The 19840-nt window shown below is 45.2% G+C and overlaps 1 protein-coding gene across 1 annotated transcript; it reads right to left on the bottom strand.

Annotated features, from left to right (window-relative positions):
• Positions 1-3984: 3984 nt before the first annotated feature.
• Positions 3985-14074, bottom strand: LOC116366483 (tetraspanin-8). Its single transcript, XM_031818594.1, has 9 exons — positions 13733-14074; positions 12702-12767; positions 12313-12429; positions 11928-12002; positions 11591-11686; positions 11178-11276; positions 5530-5640; positions 5271-5354; positions 3985-4592 (listed from the first exon to the last, which is right to left on the bottom strand). The coding sequence occupies exons 1-9, from the start codon at positions 13790-13792 to the stop codon at positions 4464-4466; spliced, it is 837 nt and encodes a 278-aa protein (XP_031674454.1). The 5' UTR covers positions 13793-14074; the 3' UTR covers positions 3985-4463.
• Between the last annotated feature and the right edge of the window lie 5766 nt (positions 14075-19840).

Genomic DNA, 19840 nt, shown 5'->3' with positions numbered 1-19840 from the left:
GGCCATTTGCAGTTATCCTTTCTCTGTCCTGGGGTCAGTTACTTCTCATATAGAATGTATCTTGTTGTACTATAGTGGTGGCCATTTGCAGTTATCCTTTCTCTGTCCTGGGGTCAGTTACTTCTCATATAGAATGTATCTTGTTGTACTATAGTGGTGGCCATTTGCAGTTATCCTTTCTCTGTCCTGGGGTCAGTTACTTCTCATATAGAATGTATCTTGTTGTACTATAGTGGTGGCCATTTGCAGTTATCCTTTCTCTGTCCTGGGGTCAGTTACTTGGGCCGCAGAGAGGGGAGAGGTCAAGCTTGTCTTCATATGTAAACATATATTTTAAACCATGTGAAGGGATGATTGAGGGGGAACCAATTATCTCTTGGCTCCACAATGTCTGTGTGCCAGTCACTGTGTCTCTGTGATCTTGTCCAGGAGAGGTTTATTTGATATATGCTAGTGGATAAGGTTTTGTTTTTGGTCCTGAGCGGTACCAAGAGCGAGATAAGAACATAGTTTAGGAGACAAAGCTGAATGATAATTTATAGCCAATGCTGTCTGGCTATGTGTGTCTTTGCTATAAAGGATCTCAGTTGCAATGTGTAAGCACTCTCAGAGAATTCATTTATAGACACTGAATTGATCTGAGAGTCACAGGGTTGTGAAGGAGCTCATTATAATTAAAGATGGACTTTATGATAACTCTGACTTGTGTGGTGGTTTGCGCTCATGATTTGGTACATACAGGAAATTTCCACTACAAACTACAATGTCCATATCATGTACTGATTAATCTGGCCATTCTCATCATTGATTTGATTGACTTATTTCATCCATGTAAGGGCTTTCAGAACAGTTGTCTGATGTTGGTGGTGCATGTTAACCTGTTTTAATTGATACTCTTGAATCCCTTTTTCTTGAGTGTACTTTTAACAGCGGTATCAAGTTGTTTCAGATCTACAACAAGTGCCTGGTGAGTAGAGGGTAGGGTTTGTTCTGGACAGGACAGGGCCTAACTATAGTGGCCCAATAAGCACATGTCCTAGCGATATCCCTTATTGGGACAGTGGTGAAGGTGTTTGTCATTGGTCTTTGGTCTTGTGTTCAAGACCCACTTAACAAAAATATGTTAATGTCATTATTTTGGCATCAGTTACAACAGACCTATCTGATCGAATTTAAAATGAGTTTGTCATCAAACGATAGGAATATGTACGTTTTCTCCTTGAGCATGAATTATAATTGACCACATTTCTACTACCTCATAAATGGTCAGTATTTATTCATTCAACATAGCTGAGCATCTCAAAAATAACTCCATGGTCATTTTGAAATCTACACCACATATATAATGCACAACAAACGTGTCATTGACAAACTTATTTTGAATTAGATCAGATAGGTGTTTAACTGCTGCCAAATAATGACATTAACATATATTGGTACTAACGTGAGAGTAGGGTGACTCCCCTAAAGATTATTGAACCCAGGACAACAGCACCAATGCCAAACCCTAACCACTGTCCAATAACAGCTATCACTAGGGCATGTGCTTATTGGGCCAGTATAGTTAGGCCCTGTCCAATAGAAACCCTACCTCCTCCTCCCTAGGAGGATATGAAAGAACTGTATAGGTGATATGTAGAGCCGTTTGCACACTCTTGCCTGCATCTAGCTGATCTAAGATGTAATCAATAGTCCAACAGTTGCAAATGTGAGTTTCTATTGGACAAATTCAGGTATGTTTATTTCTGTTTCGTTCCGTTTGCTTCCGTTTAAGATTTTTCTTTTAACAGAATCGGAGGAATGAACACACACCTGATCACACGCAAACACAATTCACTTTCATAGCAGACACATAAAAACCGCATGAACACTTTGCTCGTTGTATATAGAATTCCTTCTTGCAATTACCGACTCGCTCTCATCCTCTCACCTTTTCCATTCGCTTGTGGACTTTAGTGCACAACACATCAGCTGTCTGTAACCAGGAGAAAAAACCTTTACAAGCCAAACCTTCATATCATGACCGCTAACCGCTACACACAGCCTACAGTGGCAAACATTCATTAAACCAAGAGCTTATCTTGACTTGAATGAGTTCCAGAGTTGGAGAGCCATAGCCAACTAAGTAACATAGCATCATTCTCTGTTTGAGCCAGATATTTGAATAGGCTAAACTAGCTAGCTGCATTCCCTAGCTAAGTGAAAGTGAAGAAAAGAATACAACCAAACATAGCTATCTCTCTCTTTCTCTCTCTGTCTTGCTTCTCCTTAATTTTGGAAGAAATTAATTTGTTCAACTATTGTCTTTTTCTCTTATTGAGTCATCTACTCACCACATGTTATGCACTGCAGTGCTAGCTAGCTGTAGCTTATTCTTTCAGTACTATATTCATTCTCTGATCTTCTAATTGGGTGGACAACGTCAGTTCATCTTGCAAGGGCTCTGACGTTGTCACAATTTCTGTGTAAGTCTATGGAAGAGGTTAAGAACCATGAGTTCTCTAGGTTTTGTATTAAAGTCAATGTACCCAGAGGAGGATAGAAGCTAGCTGTCCTCTAGCTACACCATGGTGCTACCCTACAGACTGCTACAGACTGCTGCTGTAGACCTGTAGTGCAAAACAGTGTGTTTTAATCATTTATTTGCTGACCTGAATATATATATAGTATAGTTTTATGAAAAAATATAACTTTTTAAATGTTTCCCTATATGTATTTTTCAGAAATGCACTGAGGCGGATGGTCCTCCCCTTCCTCCTCTGAGGAGCCTCCACTGATGAATACAACTCTAATCTGCTGTCGACATCAGGATACAAATTCAGACCACTATTAGCTCCAAAAGGGGTTACAGCTTGGACTGCATGCGGACAGTGAATTCAGAGCTATTCGGTGGCTAGCTACGCTACAGCAATGATAATAACAGTCCACAACAACATACCCAAGAGTTTCCTGGTTAGCAAGGGGAAGTCAGTGTTTAATTTCATTGTGTATTAGAAACACACTTTGAGATCGTTGTGAGGGGATTTCCACCGTGGCTGAATGGGGATTTGGGCTTGAAAATGTCTGAGGTTACAGAAGTAACCAAGTGAGGGGGAACTTAGCGAAGGGTCAAATATGTGAGGCTTATTTGATCTAATAGTTCCGTGATGTTTAGCTGTTACAAATGTACTGATATAAGTGGATGCAAGTTACATTCTGGCAACTTTGAGAAAAATCACATAGTTGTTCCAGTTTTTCACACGTGTATCTGCCTTCTCATTGGCTAGAATGTTACAACCTGATCTCGCCTGCCTTCGATCATTGAGGAGATGTATTTCCATTGTTAGAGCGGTCACTACCTAGTCAATATAATAGATAAACATTGGTCTGGTGCTGTGTTTACGTATGCATGCTATTAACGTGGAAACGAGGCCTGGTGTAGGGTCTGATAGGGCCAAGTAGTGGAATAGTGGGGAGGTTTTAATGGGTGCAGGATCTGATAGGGCCAAGTAGTGGAATATTGGGGAGGTTTTAATGGGTGTAGGATCTGATAGGGCCAAGTAGTGGAATAGTGGGGAGGTTTTAATGGGTGCAGCATCTGATAGGGCCAAGTAGTGGAATAGTGGTGAGGTTTTAATGGGTGCAGGATCTGATAGGGCCAAGTAGTGGAATAGTGGGGAGGTTTTAATGGGTGCAGGATCTGATAGGGCCAAGTAGTGGAATAGTGGGGAGGTTTTAATGGGTGCAGGATCTGATAGGGCCAAGTAGTGGAATAGTGGTGAGGTTTTAATGGGTGTATGCTCTGATAGGGCCAAGTAGTGGAATAGTGGTGAGGTTTTAATGGGTGTAGAATCTGATAGGGCCAAGTAGGGTGAAAAGAGGAAGAGAGAGGAGAATGAGAGGAGAGAGCAGGAGGAAAAGACAAAGGCAGAAAATGAAATAAGGATGGGGAGAGGACAAAGGTCATTGGAAGAAATGGTTGTCGAAAAAAGAAGGACCATAATGTTAAAAGATGCTTGTCCCTTTATTTAAGACACTGTAACCAACACTGAGGCACTACAATGGTTAAATGGTTGAACAGTAACACTTTGGACAACACAGTAGAGATGTCTAATGTCTAATAATGTCCTGAGTTGTCCTTTCATGTGTGTTATGAGTATGTACATAATATGAGTGCATTGCTAACCTGATCCCAGACCTATTTGTGGTCTTGCCAATGCCAACGGTCGTTCTGCCCCTGAACAAGGCAGTTTAACCCACTGTTTCCCGGTAGGCCGTCATTGTAAATAAGAATTTGTTCCTAACTGACTTGCCAAGCTAAATAAAGGCCATCGTGCGAGTCTGTCATTGCCAAGTCAACTCTTTGTCACCCATTGTCTTGTTTGGCTTGACACAAATGAGTGACAGGAGTTGTCATGGTGGCACAAACAGACTGACACTCAGACTAGTGCATTGAGTCTCCTTCATAAGAGGACTATTTCATTTCAGACACTCTCTGCTGTGTCACACAGCTCTCTGTATTGAGGTGGTTGAGAGGTGAAGATCACAGGTGGCACATCAACCTTTCTTCTCATCTGGCAGAGTATTGTGATGGCCAGGGCAACTCCAACATCCTGAGGACCAGACACACAGTAACGGTTCAGTCAGGATTGACGGAGCAGGTGACCAGATGCTGAGTGTAAGAGATAATGGTTCAATCTAATAGGCCTACACTCGAAAGGTATGGTGAAAATCACTATGGTACAGTGTTGGGGTGTGATAGAAAAATGACATATTTACCTGATTTGTTAATTATTAATAGTTTGCAATTAATGTTTAAACCTCTTCAATATAGGGGGCGCTATTTACATTTTTGGATGAAAAACATTCCCGTTTTGAACAAGATATTTTGTCATGAAAATTGTTGCAATAATTAATCAATATTAAATAAAGATGATTGTTTGAAGAAATGACCAAGTCTGTCTCAGTACTGAATTTCCACGACAGGGGTCAAATAATCCATCCTTCAGTTAGCATCCTGACTTTCAGATGTTTTAATTGTTCTTGTTTACTTGTATGTACTGTGTACTGCAATTCAGCTTTTAGCTGCCACATCGGTAATAATTATAATAAACAAATATACTACTAAAGTTTTCAATTCGGGTAGTCAATTGAATTTCATTTCCTAAATTGAAAAATCCACTACGGACTATTTTTGGGGAATTGAATTTCAATTGATTTGATTGAAAAAACTGAATGGACCCCAACCCTGAAGTGGTTAAATAGTACAGACATAGATATGAAATACATACCCATAATGCTGTCAGTGCTACTAATGTTCCTATCATCAGGCTGATTGCATAGCCCATGAAAGAGAGCAGGATGGGAAGACATGGCTGAAAATTACAAATTTAGAGTTTATCATTTTGTGAGGAAAAACAAGAGTATATGTGTCGGTATTAAATCAGAACAAATATCAGTTTATTGTATCAACGAGTACTGTAAATCATCTTTGTTTATCAAACTAGAATTATGGCATTGTAATGGTGTAGTGGAATGACATGATTTTACCTCTTTATATACCAGCATGTGTTCATCCATTAATCCCTTGTGGTCATCATCCTCAGACATATCACTGTTGGGATAGTGAATAACAAATCTTGTATTGTTACCACGAGCAACCTGAAATAGAATGTGACATGGGCTCATAAAGATATATCAATTGATCTTACCGAAAGACATAACAGATTTATGTGGAAGGACCACCAGAGGGCAGGCTGGGCTCATGGATAGTAGCCCAACAAGGCATGGGAGACAAGGTAACCAGAGGCAATTAAGCACAGCTGACGGTACTAATGACATACTCTCCTTTCCCTATAAGAGAGAGAATGGAACCAGCAGAGATGGGGGGAAACTATCTCTGGAAGATGGCCACCGAGAGAGAGGAGCTATCCATGAAGAACCACTAAGACGGTGACAATCCCGTGACTTTTTGTTGTAGTTTAAAGATAATCCTATTGTGTTCCTGTTTCATCTGGAGAAGAAGATGTATGTTTTTTTCCTTAGAAGATTTTCATTGATTATGTTGGAGTGTTTGTGTTGACCAAATGCCCTCAATAGAGAACTGTGTTCAATCAAGAAAACCTACTCCTGACTCGTTTATTCCACCTTCCCGCTTTAGAGTGACACCCAATTACTTGGTCCGCTCACATTGGTGGAGGATGCGGGCATTAGGTGGACGAGTGACACAAGGATAAGTGAGTAAATCAAGATTCTTCCAGTAGACCCGGAGGAACCATTCAAGAACGATGGATAACGCCCTACTACAACAGTTGATCACGGCACAGCAGACAACCATAGAACTCCTGCAACAACAGCTGAGCCGACGAGAAGAACCTAGAGTTAAGCCAAGAGCGGCTGCTCACGCCATCTTACCTCGTCTCTCCAAGGAGGATGATATTGAGGCCTTCCTCATGACCTTCGAAAGGACGGCCACCTTGGAAGAGTGGTCGCCCACAGAATGGGCGAGCGCATTAGCCCCTCTTTTGACCGGGGTGGCTCAGGAAGCCTATTTTGACCTGGATTCCCGCGAAGCTGAGGACTATGGGCGACTAAAAACCGAGATCCTGTCCCGGTACCAGCTGACTGCCAGAGATAGGGCTGTAAAGTTCCATCAATGGACCTATACAGCTGATCAACCCGTCCGTGCCCAGATCTTCGCATTAATACGACTGACGAAACAGTGGCTAGAACCTGGAAAGGGAGTAGGACATGTGATAGAGACTCTCGTAGTGGACAAGATATTGAGAGAATTGCCCAGTGACTTAAAAAGGGTTGTGGGGCAAGCCAACCCGTTGTCAGCCGACGACATAGCCCAGGCGGTGGAAACATATCGGTCTACAGGGGAGTTGTTAAAAAGTGACAAGGAGGAACGGAAGGAGTCTTCCAATCCCGTACCACGACTCACCCCGGCGCGCCCGCCACCGAAACGTCCAAGCCCCCCCCGGAGGTGGGAGAAGTCAGCCACCACACAGCAGGGTCGGTGTTATAAATGTCAGTCTCCCAACCATTATGCCCCACAATGTCCTAGCAAGGATGAGCCCATGGTCACGGAGTCATCACTGCCTACCCCCACACATCCCATTTTGAGGGGGCAGGATCAACACTGTTGGTTAGCAGAGATAGCCCCAGCCTCAGAGATTCCGGTGCGAGTCGAAGGACAAGATGTGGTAGCTATTCTCGACTCGGGAAGCATGGTTACGTTAGTAGAGGAGCGGATGGTGACCTCCGCAACACTGCTACCAGACAAAGTAGCCGTATCCTGTATCCATGGAGACACCCACTATTACCCCACAGTGAATCTGCCTATTCTCACTCCAAAAGGAAGGTGTACAGTCAGGGCAGGGAAAGTGCCCCAGCTGAAGGTGCCATTATTGATCGGGAGAGACTGTCCCCTATATAAGGAGCTTCGGCAGATGACGTTATGCACGGGAAGAAGGGGGACAGGAAAGAAGAGAAAATCCAAGCCCGAGGTAGTAGTCCTACAAGGAGACGTAGCCGCGTCCTCGTCCTCTGCAGCAGAGGAAGAAATAGCGACCCAACGTTTACGACAGATATTCCAGGAAACCACTGATGAAGACACATGTGAAGGGTTATACACAACGCAGGAAGGAAGGAGCAACCAGGCGCTAAGGGATATATTTGAAGCTCCATCCGAGGAGGGAACCTGGAAGGGATTCTCCTCGGTCACCCCTGATGGGGATGTGGAACATCCTCCACATCCCTCTACCGAGGTCGACCTGCACCAGGAATTAAAGGGACAGTTCGGCACCTCGCAGCATAGAGACCCAGACCTAAAGGAGGCCATGAGGAAGGTGAAGGTGATCGACGGGAGGAACGTCGACGGATCAGGTGAGCCCCCTCTTCCTTACTATGCAATCAGGCGGGGTCTCTTATACTGGGTCGTACGACGAAGGGGGGAAAACCAGGAATTACTAATGGTGCCTAGGCCATACAGGGATACAGTTCTACAGTTAGCCCATTCCCACGTCCTAGGAGGACACCTGGCACGAGACAAGACTATTGACAGAATCATGCAGAGATTCTATTGGCCCCGGGTCACCCGGGATGTGGCCAGGTATTGTAGGACGTGTGATCAATGTCAACGTACAGCCCCACGGCCACACCTGCGTAACCCTTTGATTCCTCTCCCCATCATAGAGACCCCCTTTGAACGCATAGCTATGGACCTCGTAGGGCCCCTCCCAAAATCCGCCAGAGGACACGAGTACATCCTAGTGGTTATAGATTACGCTACCAAGTTCCCGGAGGCCATACCCCTGCGTAACATGTCGTCAAAGGGAATTGCCAAGGAGCTATTCCTGATGTTCTCTCGTGTGGGCCTCCCCAAGACTATCTTAACCGATCAAGGAACCCCGTTCATGTCCCGGTTGATGAAGGACTTGTGTCGGTTATATCAGGTTCAACAGATACGTACAAGCATATTCCACCCTCAAACAGACGGGTTGTGTGAACGCTTGAACAAAACGATTAAAAGCATGTTGAGAAGAGTGGTGTCCCGAGACGGGAAAAACTGGGACATGCTTCTCCCACACTTAATGTTTGCCCTGCGAGAAGTACCCCAGGCATCCACTGGATTCTCTCCGTTTGAATTGCTCTATGGCAGACCCTGTCGAGGAATCCTCGACTTAGCCAAGGAGACCTGGGAGACCCAACCATGTCCCTTTCGATCCACAATAGAACACGTTACCCTGATGAGAGACCGCCTGTCAGCAGTGTGGCCCATAGTCAAGGAGCATATGGAGAAGGCCCAAAGGACCCAAGGCCAGGCCTATGATAAGTCCGCGACCCCCCGTGAGTTCACCGTGGGAGAGAAAGTGATGGTGCTTGTGCCCACGGCCGAACATCGCTTGCTGGCGCAGTGGAGGGGGCCCTACGAGGTAATGAAAAGGGTCTCACCGGTCAATTACCTCATCAAGCAACCTGACAGGAGGAAGAAGGTCCAACTCTATCACATAAACCTGCTGAAGACGTACCATGGACGAGAGGAGGAGGTGGCTTTGATGGCCCTGGAGGGCAAAGGAAAAGAGGAGACTCTACCACAGGTGCGCCGTGGCCAAACTCTCCTACCGGAGCAGTCAAGACAGCTAGACAAGCTGATTATGAACTTCGGTCGAATATTCTCTCCATTCCCAGGACAAACAGATGTCCTGTTCCACCATATCCACACGGAACCCGGCAAGAAGGTGCATATCCGCCCTTACAGGATTCCTGAGGCTCGCCGAGTCATCGCTAAGAAAGAGGTGAGGGAGATGTTGAGGATGGGCGTGATCGAGCCCTCGACGAGTGAGTGGTCCAGTCCCATAGTCCTGGTCCCCAAGTCCGATGGTAGTATGAGACTCTGCAACGACTTTAGGGGCGTGAATGCCATCTCTACATTCGATGCGTATCCCATGCCCCGTGTGGATGAACTCTTGGAGCGCTTAGGAAAGGCCAAGTTCATCACTACCCTGGATTTGACAAAGGGATATTGGCAAGTGCCGGTGGCTCCGGAGGATCGCCCAAAGACTGCCTTCGCCACCCCAGAGGGGCTTTTCCAGTATGTGAGGATGCCCTTCGGACTGCACGGTGCCGCTGCAACTTTCCAACGCCTCATGGATGCCATTCTACGGCCCCATCAAGAGTATGCAGCGGCGTACATAGACGATGTGGTCATCCACAGCGAGGACTGGGATAGTCACCTCCTGCGATTACGGGCGGTGCTCGTGAGTTTGGAAGCCACCGGGTTGACAGCCAATCCAAATAAATGCTGCCTGGGCCTGACCGAAGCGGAATACCTGGGGTACACCGTGGGGAATGGGAAAATACGCCCACAGGCAGAGAAGACCAGGGCAATTCGTGACTGGCCTCGACCCCGGACCAAGCGAGACGTTCGGGCATTCTTAGGGATAACAGGATATTATCGCCGTTTTATCCCGGGATATGCAACCATTGCCAACCCCCTCACAAACCTCATCAGGAAAAACCTGCCAAACCAGGTAGAGTGGAAAGACGAGACGGAAGAGGCCTTTCAATTGCTAAAAGATGGCCTGTGTTCTGATCCCGTTCTACAGGCTCCGGACTTCTCACAAGAGTTCATTGTGCAGGTCGACGCCTCAGATACAGGGCTCGGGGCCGTACTAGCTCAGGGTAAAGGTGAAGCAGAGAAGCCGATTCTCTTCATTAGTAGGAAGCTCAGCGATCGGGAACAGAGGTATGCGACCGTAGAGAAAGAGGCCTTAGCCATCAAGTGGGCCCTCGATTATCTCCGGTACTACCTACTGGGTCGGAGGTTTGCATTAGTTACTGACCATGCGCCCCTCACGTGGATGGCTGGTAAGAGAAACAATAACAACAGAATAGCCAGATGGTTTTTGTCTTTACAACCGTTCTCTTTCCATGTCATCCACAGGGCCGGATCGAGGAACGGGAATGCAGACGCGCTGTCCCGACGCGACCAAGACGGTGCGTCTGGCGCCCGACCCTCCGGTTCGGTCCTGGGGGGGAAGGTATGTGGAAGGACCACCAGAGGGCAGGCTGGGCTCATGGATAGTAGCCCAACAAGGCATGGGAGACAAGGTAACCAGAGGCAATTAAGCACAGCTGACGGTACTAATGACATACTCTCCTTTCCCTATAAGAGAGAGAATGGAACCAGCAGAGATGGGGGGAAACTATCTCTGGAAGATGGCCACCGAGAGAGAGGAGCTATCCATGAAGAACCACTAAGACGGTGACAATCCCGTGACTTTTTGTTGTAGTTTAAAGATAATCCTATTGTGTTCCTGTTTCATCTGGAGAAGAAGATGTATGTTTTTTTCCTTAGAAGATTTTCATTGATTATGTTGGAGTGTTTGTGTTGACCAAATGCCCTCAATAGAGAACTGTGTTCAATCAAGAAAACCTACTCCTGACTCGTTTATTCCACCTTCCCGCTTTAGAGTGACACCCAATTACTTGGTCCGCTCACATTTATTTAACACAGACTGACTCACTGAATCAGATCCTCCTCAGCATACAAATAACAACAACAACATCAACAACAGCATCAAGTTAACTTATTTAACACAGACTGACACACTGAATCTGATCCTCCTCAGCATACACATAACAACAACAACAACAACAACAAGATAACTTATTTAACGCAGCAGACTCACACATTTAAAGTCTGTTGAGTCCTCATCAGAACAGAGACAGGAGATGGGGATGTCTGTGCCCCAGTCTTGGTAGCCTTGTACGAGCCCACAGCATTTTAACTGAAAGTGAAGGAAACAGAACAACAGACACTTTAAAAACACTTAATGATTTCCAGAACTACAAGGCCTTGAAGCCTCCTACTCCATGGAGACATCTCCAATGAAAGTGCTTTTAGTCCAGGACTAGGTTTACATCATCTGTGTCCGGAAAACACATTGCAGACACTTTGTATCCAAAACAACCCCATTTGTACAGTGTCTACCAGCCCCAAAGACTCACCCATGGAAAAACCTACCTAATTACAAAGGTGGAAGCACACATCCTGTCCTGGATTGGCCGAGACCCTAAGAAGTACTCAATGAAGGTGACTTACGTTAGCTTGAAAGTAGTACATCTGTTCTATATCGTTTTGTTTCGCTCCACTGAGAGGCATCATGGCTAGGTCTTCCTTTCTGCTTAACTCCTCCATCTTGAAATGAATGAGGTTTACATTGAATGTTATATCCACAGCTAAAACCTATACAGTAATCATCTACGACTTTGATAGGAACAGACTGAATTATCAAGAGTCAGATATATTCCACCATCATGCTTTATACTATAACATTTATGTTACATTTAACTCTAATATATTTTCCCCGGAACAGCAAACAAACATTGGCTCAAGGTTGAATTCAAAAGGTAAGATAAATATAAGCTGTAGACTGTACCTCGTGTTTCCTTTGATATCCATTCACACACTCCACAAACAGGTACAGGCTGGCCAGTGACATACCTACAGAAAACTACACACATATTGGGGTTGTCAAGCAAAATCAATACTTAAAGGTTCATTCAAATCAAAATCACTTCAAACCATATTACACTTTCTGGGAAACATGTTGGAAACAGGTCATGGGAAAATGGTTGAGTTGAGTTCTAAGGCATGCCATGACTTGTCAGAAAGGAACCGTTTTGCACGTCGGTAGACACTAACCTGGTCCCAGATCTGTTTGTGTTGTATAGCCAACACCTATGGTCATTGTCCAAGACCACACCAACAGATCTGGGACCAGGGCAGCTACTACTTTAGGGTACAGCTCTTGGCAAGCTTACCAGAATCACAGCCCACTTCTTCTCCTTGCGAGCTCCATAGACCCCAAAGATTGAAAGGGCCAGGGTTGCTGCTTCTAGGACATACAGAACTGCTATCCCTGGCAGCATCTTGTCTATCTGTGAGTAGGAAGACAAGTCAAATTCATGAAATGGCAATTCTGGGTTTATAATCATAATATTACAATGATGCTGATGGATTCTAGCCTGGTCTCAGATCTGTTTATGCTGTATAGCCAACTCCTATGGTTGTTGTCATGCTAAACACTGTAGGAGTTGGAAAGACAGCACAAACAGATCTGGGACCAGGCTAGATGGACACAGCATTATTATAATGAAATCGATATGATATAATAAGGAAATGCAATAGGAGCTATAAAAATAACAATTACTTCTTTTGATTGGTGGAAGTGCCCATGTCCAAATAACGTGATGGCCAGCAAGAGGGTGCTGATGATCTGAAGAGAATACAACACATGATACAATCATTACAATGTACAGGGTATTATACTGGGAATTCTACTGATAATGCACAGTAAAGGTTGATACAGCCATTACAATGTACAGGGTATTATTCTGAGAATTCTACTGATAATGCACAGTAAAGGTTGATAAAATCATTACAATGTACAGGGTATTATACTGGGAATTCTACTGATAATGCACAGTAAAGGTTGATACAATCATTACAATGTACAGGGTATTATACTGGGAATTCTACTGATAATGCACAGTAAAGGTTGATACAATCATTACAATGTACAGGGTATTATACTGAGAATTCTACTCATGCTTCATCATGAGTCATGAGGGATGGAATTATTTACAGGGTTTGTGAGCAGAGGGTTAATGAGTTTACAATATTTCATATGTATCATTTATAAATAGCCTATAAATGATGACATGAATAGCTGAAATGTTAATTTAGTTGGCTGTTTACTAATCAAATATACTTACAAACCCTTTGTGGTATGCCGTGTGTCTGAGTTAATAAACATGACATAACTTTATAACATGCTGCAGCTTAAGTAGAATATGCTGAGACAATAAATAAATATGTTGAACACATGCCCAGCATTTATAGTGATAGGGCCTCTACTTCGAACAAGCCACACCTAAAACACGGATTCCAGTGAAAGTTTAAACATGACAGCTGATATCAAAGGGTAACTACGTAGGCTACAACATCTATTTTGTTTTAGTTCTTTGTTCAGTACTACACTAGATGAGAACAATCGGCCAATGTATTTTAATGTAAGCAGCATCTCTCATTGCTTGGGCACCCCACCGCGCGCATAACAACAACAACAAGCGCTGCAATAGGGATGGAAGTCATAGAACTAAACTTGTCTACACGGTCATAAAAAAAAACGAATTCATCAACTCGAATGAAATAAGGCCAATAGACTGGAAGATCACTTACCCCTATCAAGACACACACACAAATGAACGCCCGTTTTACCCAGATATGAATTCTTCCCATTTTAATATTTGGTTATGATACAAACAACAGCTTAGATAAATTGTTCACGTCGGAGAGGGGCTAACTTAAATCTAGAAAATGGATCGTCTGATTTCTTTAACCGATTTTTCTTCTCAGCGTGAGTTTGTTGACACTGCCTAACGACTCAAACTGAATTATTCCGCTGCTCTATGTTCGCTACATACTTCAGAGAATAAACTAAGGTCCAATGGGCGTGGCGTATCGTTTTGACCGAGCAAGGACTTTAATGTTGACATACTGCTGAATGGTGTTTGGTTACATGGGGGGGGACTAGCCCACATGAACGCAACCTCCCATGTTATGTTGGCCAGTGCACGATGGCTAGAGATCAGGCAGGCTAAAAGGAACTACATGGTCAATCTGCTGTCTGCGTTGGCCTTGCAGCATTTATGGTGATAGGGCCTCTACTTCTTACGCTTTGCGGAGCAGCGCAGAACTGTTAACGTTTTGATCCCAGCGCGACAGAAATGAAGCACCCCGCACTCTTGGCCTCACACGCCAGCAGTGAACATTGCAGGAAAACATAACGCTGTGCTGCATATCTCACCGCTTTCTTTCATGTGCTGTGGACGTCAAATAATCAACACTTCTTCATATTGATTCAATGGATTGTGGTCTTAAAGATCGGGTGAATTTTTTCAACTGGAATATGGTGTCAATATTATAAAAAATAAATATATATTAGTAAATACAAATTACAAGTGCTATAAACTATATCATGATTTTCCATGAAGAAACGTTCAGTTTCTGCAAAATGTTCACTGCAAGCGTTCGAGGCCAAGGCTTAATTTCGGTAGCGCATGAATCAACCATCCGAGACTTGTCAAGGATCAAATCAAATCAAAGTGTATTTGTCACGTGCGTCGAGTACAACAGGTGAAATGCCTTACAGTGAAATGCTTACTTACCGGCTCTAACCAATAGTGCAAAAAAGGTACGTAATAGGTAAGTAAAGAAATAAAACAACAGTAAAAAGACAGGCTATACACAATAGTCTGGGTAGCCATTTGATTACCTGTTCAGGAGTCTTATGGCTTGGAGGTAAAAACGGTTGAGAAGCCTTTTTGTCCTAGACTTGGCACTCCTTCCTCTGACACCGCCTGGTGTAGAGGTCCTGGATGGCAGGCAGCTTAGCCCCAGTGATGCACTGGGCCGTACGCACTACCCTCTGTAGTGCCTTGCGGTCAGAGGCCGAGCAATTGCCGTACCAGGCAGTGATGCAGCTCTCGATGTTGCAGCTGTAGAACCTTTTGAGGATCTCAGGACCCCTGCCAAATCTTTTTAGTTTCCTGAGGGGGAATAGGCTTTGTCGTGTCCTCTTCACGACTGTCTTGGTGTGTTTGGACCGTTCTAGTTTGTTGTTGATGTGGAACATTATCTTCACACAAGATCAGGAGATCAAGAAAACTGATTTGACGTGTATCAGATTGCATAGTAAATATCAAATGATCAGAACAGGAGTTAAGAAAAGCATGGAACGCCTGGAGCTGTTTTGCATCACCCCTCCATAGAACAAAAATATCATCAATATACCGTTTCCAAATAATGATGTTAGGCAAGAAAACATTTTTGAGAGGACTGAAAATAGACTGTTTCTCCATGTAACCCACATACAAATTAGCATAGTTAGGAGCCATGGGGGATCACATAGCAGTACCCTTCGTCTGAATAAAGAAATAATTTAGAAACATGAAATAGTTATGTGTGAGTACTATTTCAGACAATGTTATAATGCATGCACTGGAAGGTAGTTCATTAGGGTCACGTTGCAGAAGAAAATGTTCCATAGCTTCAATACCGCCCTCGTGTGGAATATTTGTGTATAACGTCTCAACGTCAAAAGTAACTAACAAGGTATTCTCAGGGAGAGGATCAAGAGATTCAATGATAGAGATCATACTGCTGGTGTCCTTTACAAAGGAGGGGAGCTGTTCTGCGAGTGGTCTAATAAAAAAAAGTCAACAAAAGTAGATAGAGGGGCCGTTACTGCATCAATGCCCTCTACAATAGGGCGCCCTGGAGGTTTTGTAACATTCTTGTGTAATTTGGGCAAATTTACATTGGCCGATTTACATTTACATTTTTAATCTCTTACCCAGTCTGTAATACCTAAATGTTACAAGCAGACCACCGTAGTCCCTGTGCCCTAGGACGCCAAGGTAACCTGCCTAAATGACGATCGCCCCATAACAGTCACATCTGAAGCCATGAAAAGCTTTGAAAGGCTGATCATGAATCACATCAACACCATCATCCCAGACACCCTGGACTCACTCCAATTTGCATACCACCCCAATAGATCCACAGATGACGTAATCTCTATTGCACTCCATACTGCCCTTTCCCACTTGGACAAAAAGAACACCTACGTGAGAATGCGGTTCATTGACTACAGTTCAGCGATCAAAACCATAGTGCCCTCCAAGCTCATCACTAAGCTAAGGATCCAGGGACTGAAAACACTCCCTCTGCAACTGGATCTTGGTCTTCCCAACGGGACGGGGCAACAACACATCCGCCACGTTGACCGTAGTGCATACGGCCCAGTTCATCACTGGGGCAGAGCTCCCTGCCATCCAGGACCTCTATACCTCATTGTGTATCCATTACTACGTGTTTGACATCTCTATTATTTCTCTATTTTTCTTTCTCTCTGCATTGTGGGAAGAGCTCGTAAGTAAGCATTTCACTAATAGTCCATACCTGTTGTTGATGAAGCATGTGACAAATACAATTTGATTTGAAGGATGTTTTCATGTTGACAGTCATTATTAAGACCACTAATATCACACACTGTTAAAAATCCTTTCTTAAACCCTCAAGTTCAACTTATCTTTATTGTCCCCATTGGGAGATATGTTGTGCAGTCAGGGTTCAACAATACAAAACGACAACATTAAAAACAGTGACAACCATACAACCAATACACACAACATGAAACAATGACATTGATTAAAAGGAGCAATCATTGAGCAGAAGTGCAACAATAAATCAACATTTAATTTAATGTGCAGATTCAGAAAGTTTATGGGCTGTGGGATAAAATAGTTCTTGTATCTGCTGCTATTGAGTTTGGGAAGTCTAAAATGATGACCTAAGGGGAGAAGTGCAAAATGGTCAAGGAGGGGGTGATCAGGACAGTCTAGGATACTGTTAGCTCTCCTCACCACATGCTTTCTGAATGTCACTGAGAGCTGTGCCTGTTGCACCCTGATGACCTGGCTGGCCACCTTAACCACACTGTCCAACCTAAACAGTGTCATCACGGTCTTGCTGACATTAAAAAGAGTTAATCGTTCTCAACAACATAAAAGCCGCTGCTGTCCCTTTATACAGATGGCATCTGTGTCCTCCTTAAACGTCAACTTGTTGTCCAGCACTGTTCCCAGGTACTTGTAGGTACTGACCAGCTCAATGTACTTTCTCATGACCACAGTGGGTGTGGGGTTCTGTGGCTGCCTTCTAAAGTCAATGTCTTTAGTTTGGGAGACATTCTGTTGGAGGAAGCAGTTTTCAAACCATGACAGGAAGTCATCTACCAGAGGCCCTTTCTCAGACTCTCCATCCTGTAGGAGACTGACGACGACAGAGTCATCTACCAGAGGCCCTTTCTCAGACTCTCCATCCTGTAGGAGACTGACGACGACAGAGTCATCTACCAGAGGCCCTTTCTCAGACTCTCCATCCTGTAGGAGACTGACGACGACAGAGTCATCTACCAGAGGCCCTTTCTCAGACTCTCCATCCTGTAGGAGACTGACGACGACAGAGTCATCTACCAGAGGCCCTTTCTCAGACTCTCCATCCTGTAGGAGACTGACGACGACAGAGTCATCTACCAGAGGCCCTTTCTCAGACTCTCCATCCTGTAGGAGACTGACGACGACAGAGTCATCTACCAGAGGCCCTTTCTCAGACTCTCCATCCTGTAGGAGACTGACGACGACAACAGAGTCATCTACCAGAGGCCCTTTCTCAGACTCTCCATCCTGTAGGAGACTGACGACGACAGAGTCATCTACCAGAGGCCCTTTCTCAGACTCTCCATCCTGTAGGAGACTGACGACGACAGAGTCATCTACCAGAGGCCCTTTCTCAGACTCTCCATCCTGTAGGAGACTGACGACGACAGAGTCATCTACCAGAGGCCCTTTCTCAGACTCTCCATCCTGTAGGAGACTGACGACGACAGAGTCATCTACCAGAGGCCCTTTCTCAGACTCTCCATCCTGTAGGAGACTGACGACGACAGAGTCATCTACCAGAGGCCCTTTCTCAGACTCTCCATCCTGTAGGAGACTGACGACGACAGAGTCATCTACCAGAGGCCCTTTCTCAGACTCTCCATCCTGTAGGAGACTGACGACGACAACAGAGTCATCTACCAGAGGCCCTTTCTCAGACTCTCCATCCTGTAGGAGACTGACGACGACAACAGAGTCATCTACCAGAGGCCCTTTCTCAGACTCTCCATCCTGTAGGAGACTGACGACGACAGAGTCATCTACCAGAGGCCCTTTCTCAGACTCTCCATCCTGTAGGAGACTGACGACGACAACAGAGTCATCTACCAGAGGCCCTTTCTCAGACTCTCCATCCTGTAGGAGACTGACGACGACAGAGTCATCTACCAGAGGCCCTTTCTCAGACTCTCCATCCTGTAGGAGACTGACGACGACAGAGTCATCTACCAGAGGCCCTTTCTCAGACTCTCCATCCTGTAGGAGACTGACGACGACAGAGTCATCTACCAGAGGCCCTTTCTCAGACTCTCCATCCTGTAGGAGACTGACGACGACAGAGTCATCTACCAGAGGCCCTTTCTCAGACTCTCCATCCTGTAGGAGACTGACGACGACAGAGTCATCTACCAGAGGCCCTTTCTCAGACTCTCCATCCTGTAGGAGACTGACGACGACAGAGTCATCTACCAGAGGCCCTTTCTCAGACTCTCCATCCTGTAGGAGACTGACGACGACAGAGTCATCTACCAGAGGCCCTTTCTCAGACTCTCCATCCTGTAGGAGACTGACGACGACAGAGTCATCTACCAGAGGCCCTTTCTCAGACTCTCCATCCTGTAGGAGACTGACGACGACAGAGTCATCTACCAGAGGCCCTTTCTCAGACTCTCCATCCTGTAGGAGACTGACGACGACAGAGTCATCTACCAGAGGCCCTTTCTCAGACTCTCCATCCTGTAGGAGACTGACGACGACAACAGAGTCATCTACCAGAGGCCCTTTCTCAGACTCTCCATCCTGTAGGAGACTGACGACGACAGAGTCATCTACCAGAGGCCCTTTCTCAGACTCTCCATCCTGTAGGAGACTGACGACGACAGAGTCATCTACCAGAGGCCCTTTCTCAGACTCTCCATCCTGTAGGAGACTGACGACGACAGAGTCATCTACCAGAGGCCCTTTCTCAGACTCTCCATCCTGTAGGAGACTGACGACGACAGAGTCATCTACCAGAGGCCCTTTCTCAGACTCTCCATCCTGTAGGAGACTGACGACGACAGAGTCATCTACCAGAGGCCCTTTCTCAGACTCTCCATCCTGTAGGAGACTGACGACGACAGAGTCATCTACCAGAGGCCCTTTCTCAGACTCTCCATCCTGTAGGAGACTGACGACGACAACAGAGTCATCTACCAGAGGCCCTTTCTCAGACTCTCCATCCTGTAGGAGACTGACGATGACAGAGTCATCTACCAGAGGCCCTTTCTCAGACTCTCCATCCTGTAGGAGACTGACGATGACAGAGTCATCTACCAGAGGCCCTTTCTCAGACTCTCCATCCTGTAGGAGACTGACGACGACAGAGTCATCTACCAGAGGCCCTTTCTCAGACTCTCCATCCTGTAGGAGACTGACGACGACAGAGTCATCTACCAGAGGCCCTTTCTCAGACTCTCCATCCTGTAGGAGACTGACGACGACAGAGTCATCTACCAGAGGCCCTTTCTCAGACTCTCCATCCTGTAGGAGACTGACGACGACAGAGTCATCTACCAGAGGCCCT

This window comes from Oncorhynchus kisutch, unplaced genomic scaffold (assembly GCF_002021735.2).
Source record: "Oncorhynchus kisutch isolate 150728-3 unplaced genomic scaffold, Okis_V2 scaffold1502, whole genome shotgun sequence".
Lineage (NCBI taxonomy): Eukaryota > Metazoa > Chordata > Actinopteri > Salmoniformes > Salmonidae > Oncorhynchus > Oncorhynchus kisutch.
Note: the sequence above shows the minus strand (reverse complement) of the source record. Positions and strands in the feature narration are given on the sequence as shown.

What these genes read in the sequence shown, in the direction of transcription:
- LOC116366483 (XM_031818594.1), bottom strand. Translation starts at nt 13,792, where the DNA reads ATGGGAAGAATTCATATCTGGGTAAAACGGGCGTTCATTTGTGTGTGT. An exon ending in ACTCAACAGACTTTAAATGT is followed by an intron (nt 5,641 to 11,177) that starts GTGAGTCTGCTG and finishes ATTCTATTTCAG; the next exon opens with GTTGCTCGTGGTAACAATAC. An exon ending in TAGCACTGACAGCATTATGG is followed by an intron (nt 4,593 to 5,270) that starts GTATGTATTTCA and finishes TCTGGTCCTCAG; the next exon opens with GATGTTGGAGTTGCCCTGGC.